The 16524-nt window shown below is 40.4% G+C and overlaps 1 protein-coding gene across 9 annotated transcripts in view; it reads left to right on the top strand.

The window, feature by feature from the left end:
• Positions 1 to 521: 521 nt before the first annotated feature.
• Positions 522 to 16524, top strand: part of KIF21A (kinesin family member 21A) — an 88402-nt gene continuing 72399 nt past the window's right edge. For 5 of the 9 annotated variants that reach the window (XM_042018302.1, XM_042018301.1, XM_042018299.1 and 2 more), the window contains exon 1: positions 523 to 876. In XM_042018302.1, the coding sequence (XP_041874236.1) occupies positions 833 to 876 (44 nt within the window). In that variant the 5' untranslated portion in view covers positions 523 to 832. Of the gene's footprint in view, positions 877 to 16524 lie in introns of all 9 variants that reach the window. The other 4 variants (XM_042018305.1, XM_042018304.1, XM_042018303.1 and 1 more) reach the window with 2 other exon arrangements.

The following is a 16524-nucleotide window of genomic DNA, read 5'->3' as shown; positions in this document are numbered from 1 at the left end:
CCACACGTGTCCGTGTGAGCCAGGGGAAGGGGCACGTGTGAGCCGGGCACCTGGAAGGCGTCGTGTGCGCCCACAGCTGCCGGCGCACGGGCAAGGCGTGCGTGAGAGCCTTCATGTGAGAGCAGGCATGAGAAGAGCTGTGTGTGCATGAGGGCAAGCACTGAGTGTGTGCGTGTGTGTGTGTGTGTGTGTGGAAAGGCAAATGCGAGGAGCGTGTGTCCACAGTACTTATAGGTATGCGTGGAGAGACAGGCGCATTAGGGCGTGTGTGTGTGTGTGTGCGTGTGAAGGGGGTATGTGGAGAGCCGGGGGCGGGTGCGTGGGTGTGAAGGGGGTATGTGGAAAGACAGGGCTGAGTATGTGTTTGTGAAGGGGGTCTGTAGCGAAGGGAGCTATATCCAAAGGAGGCGGTGTCTCTGTGTGCGGGTACCGAGAGCCGAGTGTCCGCACACCCGCCGTCTCCCCGTGCTGGCGGCTGCCCGGGGCGGGGCCGCTGACGCACTGCGGCTGCAGCAGGACTCGGCAGGGCGGGTCCCGGTGACCAGGGCCGTGGCTCGGCCCGCCGGTGGCTGACTGACAGCGCTCCCCGCCCAGGCGTTGGAAGGGCCGGGCCGGAGCGGGGCGGGCAGGAGGAGGAGAAGGAGGAGCGGTGCGAACCGCCCTGCACTGCCGCGGCTTCTACCTATTCATTCAGTCACCTAAAATGGCTGGAGAGAGGAGGTGGCGGGGCAGGAGGAGGAGGTGAGGGGGGAGCTTCAGCAGTGCCCCCACCTCCTCCGCGGCCCGGCGGAGCTCTCGGCGAGGCTCGCGGCCGCCCCTCGCCCGCGGCACCATGTCGGCCGGCGCGGACGAGAGCTCGGTGCGGGTGGCGGTCAGGTAAGCGGCGGCTCCTGCGGGCCGGGTGCGGCGGCGGGGCCGCGGCATGTTCCCAGCGTGTTCCCAGCGTGTTCCTAGCGCCCACCCGCGCAGGGACAGCAGCCGGGCGCATCTTCGCTGCAGAGGGGGGGGGTCGCCTCGCCTTGGCTCTTGCGGAGCCTCTTTTTCCTCACAGCAGTAGGAGATAGCCAAAGGAGAGGAGGAAGCCCCCACCATTCTGAGGTCTTTCTCAGTCATTTCTCTCTAATTTTGAGCAGTGACCCTAAAAATACTCCAACTAATTATAGCCCGGTGCTGCTTGTGCTTACTCATGGAAGCAGAGCAGCCCCTGGACTCTGGCGATGCCGTTTACATCACGGAGCTTTGCGAGAGTGGATCCTGGCACACTGATATTTTTAGAAGGATAAAGGCTTTTATCCCGCGGAGGCTGTGTCTAACCTCACATACCAGAGGGATGGACTTCCATAAGGCTGCTCACAGTACATAGGAATTAGATGTATGTAGAAGTCATAATGGGAGGGGAACTTAAATAATTTTAAAACATCAGTTAATTCAAATTGCTCTTTAATCAGAGATAAAAATCTGCTGTTCATCAGTGAGCTCTTGGCTCTTCTCGGTTTTCTCTGTGAATATACTATTTTATTGTTTGAAGAACTTCCAGTTTAGCCCATGGATGTTTAAATTTCCAAGATGTCTTTACACGATTGAAGCATGAGGAGAAATACATGTATGTGTGTGTATATCTATGTCTGTTTATGTATACCTATGTCAATATTTGGGGTTTAATTGTGATACTGTCTGTTGATTTATTTCTTTACTTAAAGAAGTTTCTCTATGCTGGCACACTTGGAGTATTACACCACAAGAAATCAGACTTTAGGGGAAGGTCTGTTTGTCTCAGTGGATCCTTGGACAATCTTACATTAGAGAATTCAAGGGTTGTTCAGGAAGACGAAGAGGGTGATTTCTTGGGTTTGTTTTGTTTTCTCTGAAGGATGTAGAAATAAGCGATGTTACCCGGTGTTATTGTTGGTGCATGGTGTAGGGGGAACGGTGCAATAACATTTTCAGTAAACAGAGAAGCACCACCCTTGCGTGATAACATGGGGTGTATGCTGCAGTTGTTCATTAAAGTCTGGTTGCAGTAACATTTTCTATGGGGAGAGATGGTTTTTTGAATGCTATCTGTTGAAGCATTTTTCACATAATGTACAGGGAGGTGTTATTCCAAACCATAATTAGGCTGTATTTTTAAAAAGGAAAATATGAGATAGGTGTGATCCTAAAAATAGGGCGTGTTACAGGTTTACAGACTGCTCTCTCATTTGAAGAAAATATTAAATATGTTCTGAGCCAAAAGAAATAGCGATGTAGAAGTTCATTTACAAATACAGAGGTTTGTTGCAGCTTGGAATTAAATAAAAAAACCTACTGGTAGAAATACATTTATAATTGTGGGTGTGTGATGAATAGATTAGGAGTAACATATGGTAAAGAATTTGTAGAAGTAAATTAAAGTCACCCAGCTGTAGTTCTTGGCAACAAATCTCTAATGTTGTAAGGTGCATTTTTGCAGTATAATTGTCTAATTCACTAATAGTTCACTAATAATGAAGGATTGCATTTTTCCTCCTGTCAGCTTTCTTCCCTTTGGCAAATTAACTATTCATGTACAAGATTTCCCCCTCTCTGTTCAGCAGTCATGACCAAAAGCATGCACCAGCAGAAAACCAGTAGATGGTTTTCTTTTATTTCTGATTGTGTGTTTTGTGCAGTCCTGTAATGCAACTGATTTTGCAACTCACTGTGTATTGGTGCCATGCTGTACCATGCATTATGAGTTTTACGTTCTGTTTCTTGTTGGTTTTGTTCTTCAGCTCTTTTTGGCAACTTGAGCTTAGTTCAGTGATGATCTCCCCAGTTGAGATGAATCAGTCGTTGTGTTTTGTATGTATGTTTCTGAACAAGGCTCGCTGTACAGCTGGACCAGCTTTTAGTTTGCAACCCCTGTGGTTGCAAGATACTGCAAAGGCATGAATTCGCTTAGACTTTAAACACAGGTTATGGAATAGACATCACTGAAATTGTTCAGCAAATTGTTTTTCCAGGACCTGGTTGTCTCACCTAATTGTATCCAACAGGAATGAAAAATACTTCATTCTTTCCAATTAGCACCAGCTTTAAGCTATCATCTTGTATGCTAATTGCTCCCCATTTTCTTCAGTGTAATAATGGGTTTGTGACTGATGAGCTAAATACTCTGGTTTAGTGAAGCATGAAAGCTGAAAATAGTTTGGCAGATAATCCAGTAACTAATGTTAAATTCCCCAATTAAGAAAACATTTTTGTCTTGTCACCCACCACTGAAAGACTTGTGAACTTTGTGGATGATGGTGTGCAACTTCAGCAAAGAGCTTTGCTTGCTGTGTGACTGTGTGTAGTGTCTGTTTTCAGATAAAGTCAGAGAGCCCCCATGATAGAAAATAGTAATCTGATTAGAGAACTTTCTTTTAAGTGTGAAAAGCTATCCTTTTTGTAAATCTATAATTTCTGTCTTGGTTTTTTAAGTGTTTTTTCAGCATATGGAAACTAACTTTTGACAAGAAGGCTATGAAATGTTATCAACATTGTAGGCAACTGTTTCAAGTTCACAAGAGGATGTAGATTATAATTTCTAATTCTTGTGTCTCGTGCCACTTTAGTAGTGTCCACAGGTAAAATACAATCTGTAGGCTTCAGGCATGTTGGGTAGATGAAGTTCCCACCTACGATTTAGTTCCTCAACAGCCAGTGGTGTAGGTCTGTTAGTGCACTTTAGAGTTGTTGTATGACCTGTGGAAGGGGCTGGGTGGGGTCAATGCACACAGAAGTGCACTGACTTTTACCCCTTTACCAACCAGACCTGAGCTGGGTCGCAGGAATTGAAGTGGCTCCAACAGTTAGAGCCTGTCCTTGCTCCATGGCTTGGAGCCACGCTGTTAGGATGTTCTAGCAGTGGTGATATAAGAAGACAAAGTTGGATTTCAGTCCTTGGCATTTTTGGATACATGTTAAACAAAGGAACTTTTGGAGAACAGTAATGTTTGGATAGATCTAATCAGAAGTTTTGCATGGAGGACTGTATCTGATAAAGCATGGAAGGGTGTCTGTTATGTCTTCTCCATAACAGAATCCAAATAACAAGGTAAAACATTGAGGAAAATGTCTGTCTTCTAGCCCTCCAAAGGTGAAAGATGTCCTTGATCCACTCTGAGTCAGTGGAGGCCCTAAATGTATAGATGATAAGCTTCAGTATTGATTTGTTAGAGATGCTGTACTAAAACAGAAGAAATAAGTACAATGTGAAAAGATGAATAGCTGTACAAGCTGACCAGTAGTCAAGAGGAGATGGTCACTCTGATATGTGTGGGTGACACCTCAGGTGGAGTGGACAATAAAAGAGCGTGAAGTACTAGTTGGTGAAACCAAAGAGCATTGGCACTGGGCATGTTCTCTTGAAGGATGGAGCCCAGTTGAAACTGTGTTAATGGGCAGAACACAAAGAAGCTTCAGAGGATGGTGTTTCATAATCAGGCATGTTTAATATCCATAAAGAATAGAGTAGTGAAAGTTTCCACTTTTCATCATCCTAGGTATGTCTGTGTCTATCTGCCTTCTTCCCTATTTTGGCAAGAGCACTTCACTGGTACTGCTGCATCTGCTGTGATTGACATCTGCTTTGTGTTTCATTCTTCAAGTGAAGAATGGGAGGGTTGCTGCTCTCCTCCTCACATGTGTAGAGAGGCTCTGGGATCTGGGCGCCCAATTCTGCGTCGAGATGTCTAAAAAATTTCCTTTTCATACCCACCCTGGGTGTCTGCAATATGTTGTGACACTGCTTCACAAAAGTGAAATGTTGATGTTTGCTCAGTATGGAAACTGTGTGCAAAACATAATGGATCTACTGGTAAACATTTTTAGTAACAGTAGAAGTAATAAGTGCAGTGGATGAATTAAAACCACACAGCTTCTGTTTCTGGTTTTCTGAAAGGGAGATGAAGAATGTTGGAAAAACACATTAATTACTACTTTAGTGGAGACTGGAGATTTTTGCAACTAAAGCTTGGTGTGGCATGGCGTTAGGATACAGTGTTGACTGTTGTTTAGGTAGGTGGGATGTGTTCATCCATTGCAACTTTAGCTTCCCACTGCAAAGCTTTGTTATGGAATGCTGCATTTCTTTTCATACCTGCAGTTCTTGAACTGTGTGATCAGTTGGATGTCTTATGTAGGGGGTTTTTTCTACTTTGTTAGTTCCTGTGTGGGGTTTTTTCTCCCCATATGGAATCTGCTCTCTGTTGTTGTCATGCCTCCCTCTACCTTTTCACCTTTTTGCATTCTTTTTAAGCATTTTCTTAGGCTTTTATAATGAAGTTGTTTTCCTCTGTGCTAGATCCAGCTACTGTTAGATACACTAGGAAAGAAGGAGCTGAGTGGAAGGAACCTTTTTTGCACAGGTGTGTTTTGAAGCACTTTGGTGGCAGCTGAGATTGATTTTCTTTCTTGGGCTCCTGTTCTGTAGTTACAGCTGTGTTTAAGCTTCCCACCATGAATAGATCCTCAGATGCCAGATGAATGGACATCTATGCTGTGGTATATATTATAAGCTCTGGAGATGCTAATTTCATGCTTCCCATACAGTGGTAAGCATTGTCATAAATCATTCTGTAACTAGATCAGCAACAGCAATAGACTGCAGTACTATCCATTGGTTCCTTAAAATGATCCAAACTTTTTGTTTCAATAGACAGTAATTACTGCCCATCTGTAATCAGCTGTAAAAGTTTTTTCAGGAAAATATCTAAGTAACTGTTAATGAAGTTCAGCCATTTATAAATACACAAGAATGCCCCACCTAATAAGAGAGAAATTATCAACAGCATTAAATAGCAAGGTGCTGGGAAGTAACTCTTCTGCATGGAGTCTGTTAATGGAAAGCTACAAGAGAGATCTTGTTTTGGAAAACTCCTATTACGTATCTTTTTGTTGGTTTTGATGTTTTTCTTTGCTCTCTGACTTAAACAAATATCCCCTTGTCCTTCTCTGAAACTTTACCCCGTTGGTATGTTTTGCATTTTAGCTGAAGAAATGACATGGCACCATCTGCTGCTGAATTAATTCTGGTTTCATAATATCCGACTTGATCATCCGTTACTGATATTGCTTGGGGCAGGCTGAAATCTGTGATCTCGCTTTCTAGGAAATAAACTTCCCTTTTCACCACTCGTGTTGTAAACACAAACTCCTTCTTGGATGGAGGGGAAAGAAGTCCTACTTGGACCTTTCCCCTAATGCCATGTATTCCTTGCCAAAAGATGGGTATCTTGAATTTAGGAAGAAGAAAAAGCAATGAGTGGTGTACCTAGGCAGTCTGTTCATGCTTTTGGATGAATTATATTTTTAACTTGTCATTTCCCAAAGTTTGTAAAGACTTGGGAGTTTGCTTTGAAAAACCATTGAGTTAGTCACTAATTTCCATTTAATGGTTGTGATCTATGAAAAGTTAGGATTTGTATTGTTGGCCTAGACATTCCCTTATTACTGAACTCAGGGCTTCACATTTTCAGGTTTCCTGTGTGACTTCTGTAAATTCTTCTATAGTAGCTGAATGACCCTTGTGCTTGGGATCAAGAGAGCTCTGCTCCCTCCCTCTACTTTCCCTTGATTTGCTTGAAGTGTTTTATAGATTGCCCTTGCTGCCCACTCAGAGATGGCTGTTGGAATTCTTGCTTTTATGTTCTGTTGCCTGACTACTGCTGGTGAAATAAAGCCACTTTAGGTGCTTTTTTTGTTTTAAGGAAAATACAGCAGAATACTAATTATCTGTGGTGGCCAGAGCAGAGAATTTTTTATTATGCTAATATTATTTCAATGTAAAGTACTTTCAAGAAGTGTCATTTTAACTGGTGAACAAGAAAGTTTAATTAGAAATCAAACCATATCTGAACAAGTCTAGCAAGAGTTAATACATGAGCTGTACCTTTTTCTCGTGCTTTCTATTCACTTAAATAGTTTTAGATCTTCATTTTCTTCTTATCCTTCCTTGGGTTTTTTTTTCTTTTTTCTTTTTTTTTTTTTTGGTAGTTCTCAGTGGTAATTTCCACTTTTCCCTAGTGAGATAGATCTGCTCCAGTGTAAGGGGAGAAGTGCTGCCTTATTGTTCAAAAATGGTCTTGTTTGATGTGTTTATTATAGCAACAAGATACAAATGGAGAGTAGTGAAAAGATAAGGTTAGTGTCACAGTGAGTTTGATGCATAAAAAACCAGAACATTCAAAATGTATTTTAGAATGTGAAAACCTGCTGATTCAGAGCTTATGATTGATTAGCATAAAATACTTTCTGAATAGACTCTGAATGGAAATAAGAGTGGGGAGCAAGTACCATCTGGTCCTTTATTCTAGTAGTATCCTCAGCAGATTTGGTCGAGTTGGCCACTGCTGGAATAATTATTTTTCTGTGTAAAAAACTTTATTTTTTTTTTAAAATCAGCTGACAAATGCCGATTGGGACAATGCACCTTCAAGCATCTTCATATCTTTAAGTCTGCCTAACAAAAATGAATGACTTATCCCTTGAACCTGTTTACTCTGGAGCTTCAACACAGAAAACTGAGAGGAACAAGAGCTTAGTAAAAGATTGTGATTGTTCTACTATACACAGCAATTTATATGCATTGAAGTTGAATAGTGCACTTCCACTGTTGAATTTAAAAATGGACTAAAGGATTTGTTGTCTAGGTAATTTAGTGTCTCACTGTTGGCTCTTGCATTCATGCTGCTATAGGAACTCTGTATAGTTCAGTTGGTTAACAAATAACTATCTCTTTGCAGGACATTTTAGGTTTAATGTAATCTTTCCATAATAGCTCTCAAATACTCCAGGTTTCTTGAAGTGTTTCCTCTTGAATATTGTAGCTTTGAAGGATACTTACTTTCCTTTTCCTTTATGTTCAGCATAACTGGTCTTTTAAAAGTCTGAGAAAAGCAGTATTTTCAAGGTGACTAAGAGTTAAAGGACTGTAGCATGCTACAGCATTACAGTTCAACTACCAGAGCTGAACACATGGAATGTTATGGATAATAGGACTAGACAGAAAATGTTTCCCTTTTGTGAAACATCTCAAAGTCTGACCCTTTATCTTTTCCACTGTGTTCTCTTTTGATAATGGAAGAGTTTGATCAAACAGGCTTCTCTGTTTACTGGGTCTAATCTCATCTGGGGCCTTGAAAAGAGGTATTCCACATCTTTAGTCAATTCTCCAACCTCTTAATTATTGTCTTTAAGCTTTGTATTTTTTCAATGAGCTGTTTTTTCCTTACATTTCTAATTATGTTAGTTGTCCTTTGCTTAATACTGCTAAAACAAATTTAAGGTGACACATTAGGCTGGAAAGCTACATAGCTGTGAAGTACTAATGTCAGTCAAGAAACTATATTAAATATGAGACTCGTTAGCAATGTTGTTTAAGAAGTTATGCAAATCATCAATAATAGGCTAAAACACAAAATAATAGTGTATCTAGAAATATATTGCAAATGATGAAATATAGTCTTGTATAATTTTGGGGTCGCTAGCAGGTTTGCTAAGAAATTTCTCATGTATAGTAAAACCTCTGGTATTGCACAAAATATAGAAAGTGGCTTATCTGGGTTCCTTTAAGTATTTGTTACCACGTTGTATGTGAGGCTTCTTGGAATAAAGTGATAGAAAGGTAGACTGACTTAGGAGGGGTGTATATATTTTATTCAAAATACTTACCTAATTAACTTGTTTTTTCAAAGTCAGTAATCCTTAGCATTCATTTTTTTTAATTTTTCTTCGCTTAAGCATGGGACTAATTGGGAGATGAGTCCAGAGACCTTTTGTCATTCTGAGTAGCTCATAATCCCAAGGTCTTAGAGTTGTTAATCTCTCTCTCAGTAGTATTGATTTACCAACTGCAGCAGTGCCTCTGTCTTAGTTTGTGCTTGATTCTGTCATAGGATACTATCCCTATGTACTCATCTCCACCTGTATGAGAATATGAGAGGGGTATGAATGTAGGTAGGAAGCTTTTATCTTTTTTTAATATTCTTTTCCTGCTTTTCGTTCCCCATGCCCCACTGGCACTTTGTTTATTGTCATCTGAGAATTATGTCATAAGGTCCTCAGGCCAAAGATGTAGCTTCAAAGTAAACACTTACGATATAAATAATACATGATGTAATATCGTGAGAAAAGCAACTCTACTAAAACACCTGAGTTAGTCATTATCTTCTATGAAAAGTCTTACAATTAAAAATTCTATATATGGCTTTGTTTCTCCCTCTCCTCTTTCCTTATTTCTGTGAAGAGTAAAAAAAAATATGCCTGTACCAGACACTTTGATCTGTAGGAAGTAGCTGACTGCTCATTTTTTTTGCCTGCTAAGCAAACCATGCATTGCTTTAGTTGTCACTCTGCATAAGTTGTCCAGGTAAGGTTTATTTCACTCCCTAGTCTCAAATGCATTCTTTTTGAAGTCTGATCCTTAATTTTAAGTACATGTGAAATCATTATTTTTAGACTCTGTCTCGGTAATGTGAAGCCTTTGAATTTTTCATTAAGAATTATTATCTACACATATTACTTTGCAGACTATAGAGGTTGATACCATCTAAACATCTGTATTTTATTTTTTTAGTTAAAATTATATAATGCCTGTGAGTTACTGGTATATTTGGGAAAGGCTGGTGTGCTTATTAGCAAGCTGTTTGAAATGCATTAAAGGCCAGAAAAATATTTTCATGTTGGGTTAAGGATGACTAAGTGTCTGAATGCATATTTTCTAGACGTGATCGAAAAGAGAAGGATTCTACTTGTAAGTGTTCGAAGAGGCCGTAGATCCGAGGGAAGGCCACCTGTTCAATCTATATCACTTAGGGTGCAGCTTATGCTTCTGTCTAATCTGATCAGTCAGCCCATCACTCAGTAAAATTGCCATTCTGAACTTTATGAGCAGAACTCTGAGTTCAGCAAAAGTGGATTGGTGTTCAGTAAGCTCTGAAAATGAGATGAGAGATAGCTCTGAATTGGTATTTGGAAGTAAACTATTTGACAGTTAAACATTAGTGTAATTAAATACTCTTTTTTTCTCTTTTGTACTCCCAAAAGGGTTTTGTTTGAATTAGGGTTGAATTGAATTTGTTGTTGGGGGGTGTGTGTCTGTGGTTTTTTTTAATCTTTGTTTATTTGGTTCATTGTTCCAGTTTTTTGTTTTGTGCATGTCTTTTTTTGGTTTGCTTTCTTTCTTTCTTTGTCTTCCTCACACAGTTTTCAAAGTGATCTGCATTGGCTGGTCAACCCACTGTCTTGGCTCTGCATTTGAAATGTAGCTCTAGATCTATTTCATTATTGTCGTTAGCAAAGCTTGTAGGAACAGATGGACTTTTCATTGTTCTCTAAATGTCAACAAGTAAAGCCCTGGTAGGCCCTGAAGAGGAATCATAGGCTTGTCAAGGTTGGAAAGGACCTTCAAGAAACACTGTACAGCTGAGAGCTTCAAATGAAAGTGCTTTGTTCTGTGCTTGCAGCCCCAAGAACAGGTCTGGCCTATGCCAGCTGGCCCATGCTTCTGTTAATTTCAATCTCTCATGACTGCTCAGTGTGGAGATGCCCCATTGGGAAAAGGGAACATGCATAAAATGTTGTTGACCTACATCTTGGAAGATACTTGACTAAAGACAAAGGGCTGATGCACTCTCTGCTGCTGCTGTAGGCAAATGTTCAAGTAATGTATTTATTACATTATTCATAAGCACTACAATACAACAGTGTTGTATTGTAGCAAAAGAAGAAACTCAGTGTATATAGAAACTGGAGCCTTTACTCCAGTAGGCTCTGAGAAATCAGTTTTTTATTCAGTACTGCTGATGTCTAGTGGTAGGTTTTGGGTCCTGCTGCTCAGGAAAAGTGTGGACCAACAGAGAGGAATTAAAAAGAGGAGGGAAATGGCTCTTTGTCTAGAAAACATGACCAGTTCCACAGTGAGGAGTGAAGATTTGTAAGAGACACATCCTAAAATACCAAGAATCAAGTACAGAGTGGAAGGGAATAAAATGTTCTTCATGCTCAAGATGAAGTTAATAAAAGGTAGTAGATTTAAATTTTAGTAAGAATAGTAAAAGGAGAAAATATTTTTCCATTGTAAGGATGGATGTTGTGGAATGAAGAGACTAAGGAGTGAAATAAACCTGTGCTTTGTCTGTGGGGATGTGAAATTATCCATACAGGAGACTTTTCAAAACAGTTCAGACTGGTAACTGCCAGGAAGATTTTGGATTAATTGACAGTACTTTGGTCCAGAAAGGTAGAGCGGATGAATAAACTGTGACATTCCCAGGTTTTTTTTTTCCACCCCAATTGTCTGTAATTCTGTGAAGCTGCATGTAGGGTGGCCAGGACCTGAATTCAGCACAACTGAATGATCCCATTCAAATGTCAGAATGTGTTCACAGAGGTGTGACAATGTCCACATGAATGATAAAGCTTTACTGATTTGGAAGGGTGAGCTTAGGTTAATCCAAGTTTGAGGGGACCTCAGGAGGTCATCTGATCCAACCTTCCCCTCAAAGCAGTGTCAAAACTAAATTCAGGTGAGGTTTCGCAAGGCTCTGTCTAAAGTTAGGTCTAGGAAAAACCTCTGACATAGAGATTCCTCAGTGTCTCTGGGCAACCAGTACTTGACTGGTCTAATTTTTGATGGTCAGATTTCTTCCTTATGCCAATTGGAGAAATCTCTTGCTTTGTTTTATGATCAATGCCTCTTGTGTCCCCAATGTGAACCTCAGAAAGGAGCTTGGGCCTTTTGTCTTTGTAATCTTCTCTTCTGCATTGAAAGACAGCAGACAAGGCCTGGCAGCCAAGAAGATGCTGAAGAGCTCTGTGCCTATGATCTGTTGGAAAGGTGAGATTTGGGGGACACCTTCAGCAAAGGGGGTGCAGCCTCTTATCCAGTTGAATTCTGAATATGATAGAGCAGATTCTTGGGGGACTGACAGCCATCCAATGGTGCTGGTGATAGGGCTGCTATTAGGAGATAATGTGTTGTAAGCATACACAGGGAAAAGTACTAGAGGCTTTTGTTTGTTGCATGGTTTCTATACTCTTTCTGTGTAAAGTCTATATGTTCTCCTCATATGACCCTCCCCTACCTCTTTTGAAGACTATTTCATGGTAAATGTGATACTGCTGCTGTGAAAGCATTTGGAGTGTGATTCAGTTTGGAATAACAGTCTATCTTTTTTTCCCAGCAGGAATATATGTTTCTGCCGCAGTTTAAGCTTACTTATTATTTTGACTGAGCTGACTAATAAGAATAATTAACCTCCATCATTGTTTAATGTTTCTTTGCTTTTCAGATGTGCTGTCCTCGGCCATCTCATAGAATAATCTTTTTCCCTGTCCCCTGCTGTGACAGTTCATGTTTCATTCTTTCAGTTCTTCTTGCTTGTTCAGACAATATCTTCTGTATGGCAGAAGGAAAGGTGTACAATAGTCAGTGGTTTATCGCATGAAGCGTGTGATATTCTTGTGAATACAACCCAAAGCATTGGTTACCTTGGAATGGTTTCTTATGGCTATTTGGAAATTAATTATAATTTGTCCATTATCAGTTTTTGTCTTGTGTATGAAAAATGGTTTTTTTAACTTGATTTGTTTCTTTAGATTTGTGTATTCATAAAATGTATGTGGAGCACTGGGTAAAGTTCACATTCAGTTTGGTTTGTATTGCTGGATATCTGCCTAGTATGCGTAAGAGTTGTCTGGTTGAAGTTCAATCTGTTTAAAACAGAGGAATGTATTGGTAGACTGAATAAAAGGCTTCAAAGCTCATATCTGCATCTCTTGAATTTATATGCTTTTGATTTCTCAGAGTGTAGCTAGGAAATGCTACTGACTTCCAAATTTTATCACATATGTCAAGGAAATATGGCTAATTGTAGTCTAGCAGGGCAACTAACTGCTCCTTTTATAGGCATATTCTATAATTTATAGATGCAGTTTTCACCTTAAGAAAATTTCTTTTGTTCAAGGCTATATGTCTGTCAGGGAATATCCAGTGGGGCAGAATGCTTGTTGTGTACTGCACTGCTGTAATGATAATTGCTATCCTGTTTTGCCCCCTCCTTGGTGTGGTGGGGGATGGTCACTCCAGCACAGCAGATGTGTGTGAGAGGTCCTTTCCTTTGCTCACAAGTAACTTGAGTTGGCATCATGTTATTTTTCCATTCTGATAATAAAAAATAAAATGTAAGAGATACTTTTGTGTTCCAGAGGTCTCTCTCTGCTGCAGCTGTGACCAGTACTGGGAATCCTCTGGATATACTACCACTTGTCAGGGTGGGTGATGCCATAGACGTTACATGGGTCCTTGCTCCTGTGTGCCAGGGTGAGCTAATGCCTGGTTAGGGGACACTGGGCACTTCACTTCCAAGTTTGGAAATAATTAAATAATCTGTGTGACTTGTTTTAGGTATTTTTCTTCAGTACAGGGTTGATACACAAAGAGTTGGATGTCCACTGCTGTTTATGGGGTCAGGTCTGGTGTTGGACTAACAATGACCCCATCTTCTGAGTATTCATTCAGTGCTGGGGAGATTGCTTATTGATCTAGGTACAATGGGAGCACAATGGTATGGTATATATTCAGTTACTTTGGAATAGCTGAAGAGTTTAGTTTTCAAAAGAAATGGACATTCCAAGCTCTCCCTTTAGTTCTCCACAGCTAGGTGGGGATGCCAAGAGGGTGTAGAGCCATGGACTTTCCAGTTACATTGTGAAGTCTGAAAGGTTCAAGGACAGGCAGAAATTTTTTTCTTCTAATGCGTGAGTCTTTCTGGATGTCCTTACTATGTACCATTGCGTACTTGACTTGCTCAGCTCAGTGTGCTTGTGACTGATGCAAAAATTAGAGGAGAACTACAGATTACACAAGGACCTCTCTTGTGGGGTATAGGGCTTTTTCTTTTAAAAAGGAAAAGCTATTTTTTGGTCCTATTTTTTTGCAGTTGAGTCTTGGTCTGGTTTGTTTAAATTGTTAGCTAAGGTAGGTAACAGAGGACTACACATATCAGATTTCATTGTGGTGTGGGTTTTTTTTGTTTGCTTGTTTTTTGTTTTATTTTAAAGTCCCAGCAAGAATTGGTAGAGGTACTGAAGCAGTTTCTACTCTGTCAGCAAGTTTTAGGTGGAGTGTCACTGCTGGACTATTTTTCAGCTGCTGAGTCTTTGTGTTGCTCCATTTTTGCTGCTGTTGCAAGACCCCTCTGCCAACACCGCTACTGCAGATTGGAGATAAACAACTTAATGGCTGCCAGGGAACAGAGGGCTGAAATCTTGTTTTTCTGAACTGAAAACTCTGTGATACCTCTAGATTAGGATGGTGATGGGTAGTATCGGAAAGACACAAGAGATTAAGTATCAGAATGGATAAAAAATTTACACACTGACATACTGGGTAACACTGGTCAACTGGATTTGACTGAGAATCTAATTCTGTGCTCAGTTAAAAACATGATTGTATTTGAAGTGAAACCAGTCCTGGCCTCAAATGTCAAGTCAAAGAAATCCTCTCCTTTTGTGTGTGCTAGGTAATCCTGCTCCCTGTCCTGAATGTTGCTCACTTGGAGTTTCAATTCATCTTGTTCCCATTCTTCAGCCACTGATTATTAGTTCAGTGGTCTAGAAACGGTTAACTGTAATGGTAAGTAGAGTTGGGAAATAAGCTATTTGTAGTTTTCTATGCCTTGCTAATTATTCATGTGATGGGGCTTACGTAAGGGCTGCATTACAGTTGCACTTCATTTGATGACAGAGTTCTGTATTTCTGTGTAAACAAAAGTCAAGTGATAAGGCATGGACAGTCAAAGTCTATAGTTGAAACCAGGGAGGAAACAAACCTTCCTTGGGAGGATCTTAAGGTCATACTATATGCCTAGCTGTCATGTTTCTTAAAAAAAAGAAAACCTCTAAACAGACAATAACAAAAAAACCCAACCCTGAGAGTATTTTATTTTACAATATTTTTAAAAATCTGGAAGAGCCTTCTTTGCTATCTTTCTTGCCTTAGCCTTTCTTCAGATTCAGTGGTGAAATCACTTAAAACATGCAATTAACAGTTTGGATAGCATGATGTAGCAAAATATTAAAATTTTAAACAGCACAGAGTTTTTTCTCTTTGACACAGAAATTGTAAAAGCAGACTGTCTTAGAAAAAATTTTAAGTACCTGTTCTGGAGAAATCTGGAAATTCCAGGGAAAAAAAATATTGGTCTACTGACACCCTTTAAAGACTTTTTTAATACTTGCTGACAATTTCTGTAGAACACCAGTTGGTTAACAAGTTTTATCTAAATATCCCATTTTTCTCTCTAGATATCTGGTACCTTAGCATATGCTGGAGGAAACAGCCTTGTACCTCTTTTCCCCATCCCTCTAATGTCTGTAGTGCTAAGAAAAATTCTTTTAAGTGGAAACAAGATTGGCCAAAATGCTAGAGCTTTGTACTGTGGAATGATGTTTTTTCTTTTTTCTTTTTTTTTATTTTTGAGTTTGCTGTAAGAGCAGGGGTAGTTAAGTGGTTGAAGCTGAGTGCAGCCATGGAGTGGAAGTCAGAGATGTGGGAGGCAGCTGCCTGGTTCATAGCAATTGGGAATGCAGAGTTTGTAGCTTGTGCTAATACCCAGTCTTCTGGGTTCATGGTGCTGGTGAGGAAAACTGTCTGAAACAGCTGTAAAGTTGTGGATTATTATAGAGATATATCTGTCTGTAGCTTTTAATAAATGTGTGACCCATTATGAAACCTTTATGTAAGCCTTAGTGTAATACTCTCCCTGGCCTTGAGGCACTAGCAGTATGCCATTAACACATTATTTTGTGTGAACTCATGGTTTTCCATTTCCTGGTCAAGTTCCTTCTTAGCTCTTGGAAAACCTTGTGTGTACTCCCTCCATGCGCTGTCCTCTTAGGTCTCATTTAAGCCAAAGGAGCTCTTCTCTTGTCTGATGTTAAGTGCTTGGAGGAATGAGATGCTTGGTCACAAATTTTGTGGCAGGGTCTGTAACCATCTCAGTTGGTTTACAGATCAGGACTACAGCAAAACAGTTACAATAAGCTTAAATTTGTAAGGCAATTTGAAACAGGTAATATTTGAATATTTAATGTGAAAGCACCTGTGCTCCCTCCAGTGTATGAGGGACTAGGATCTCTGATGCAGACAAACCACAAGTGATTTGCATTGATGATTTCTGAGAGCAGCTGGGAAATGCCTGATTTAGAAGTATTAGTTGCCAAGAAGAGCTGATTTAATTGAGTCAAGGCAAAAAAAAAAAGATTTTGACCTTGAAGAAGCTTGTCAGGACAAACTTTACCTTATGTCCCCAAGGAGCTGTGGCCAAGCATTCAGCAGACAGAAATGATCCAGGATCAGGTGTTGCTGCTTTGTGTGCACTGGAGCTGAGGGAGACTGGCAGGGCAGTGCCCAGGCCAGCAGCTGCACACGGCAGAGAACTGTTCCAGAAATGGAGTCAGAGCCTCCCAGGTCTGTGATGTAAAATGGAGATAGTTGCTTTCAATTTGTGTGAGCTA

Source organism: Corvus kubaryi, unplaced genomic scaffold (assembly GCF_017639235.1).
Source record: "Corvus kubaryi isolate FWS band 111438036 unplaced genomic scaffold, C.kubaryi_AGA036_p1.0 137, whole genome shotgun sequence".
Classification (NCBI taxonomy): Eukaryota; Metazoa; Chordata; class Aves; order Passeriformes; family Corvidae; genus Corvus; species Corvus kubaryi.
The sequence above is the reverse complement of the archived record's forward strand: the minus strand, read 5'-3'. Positions and strand labels throughout refer to the sequence as shown.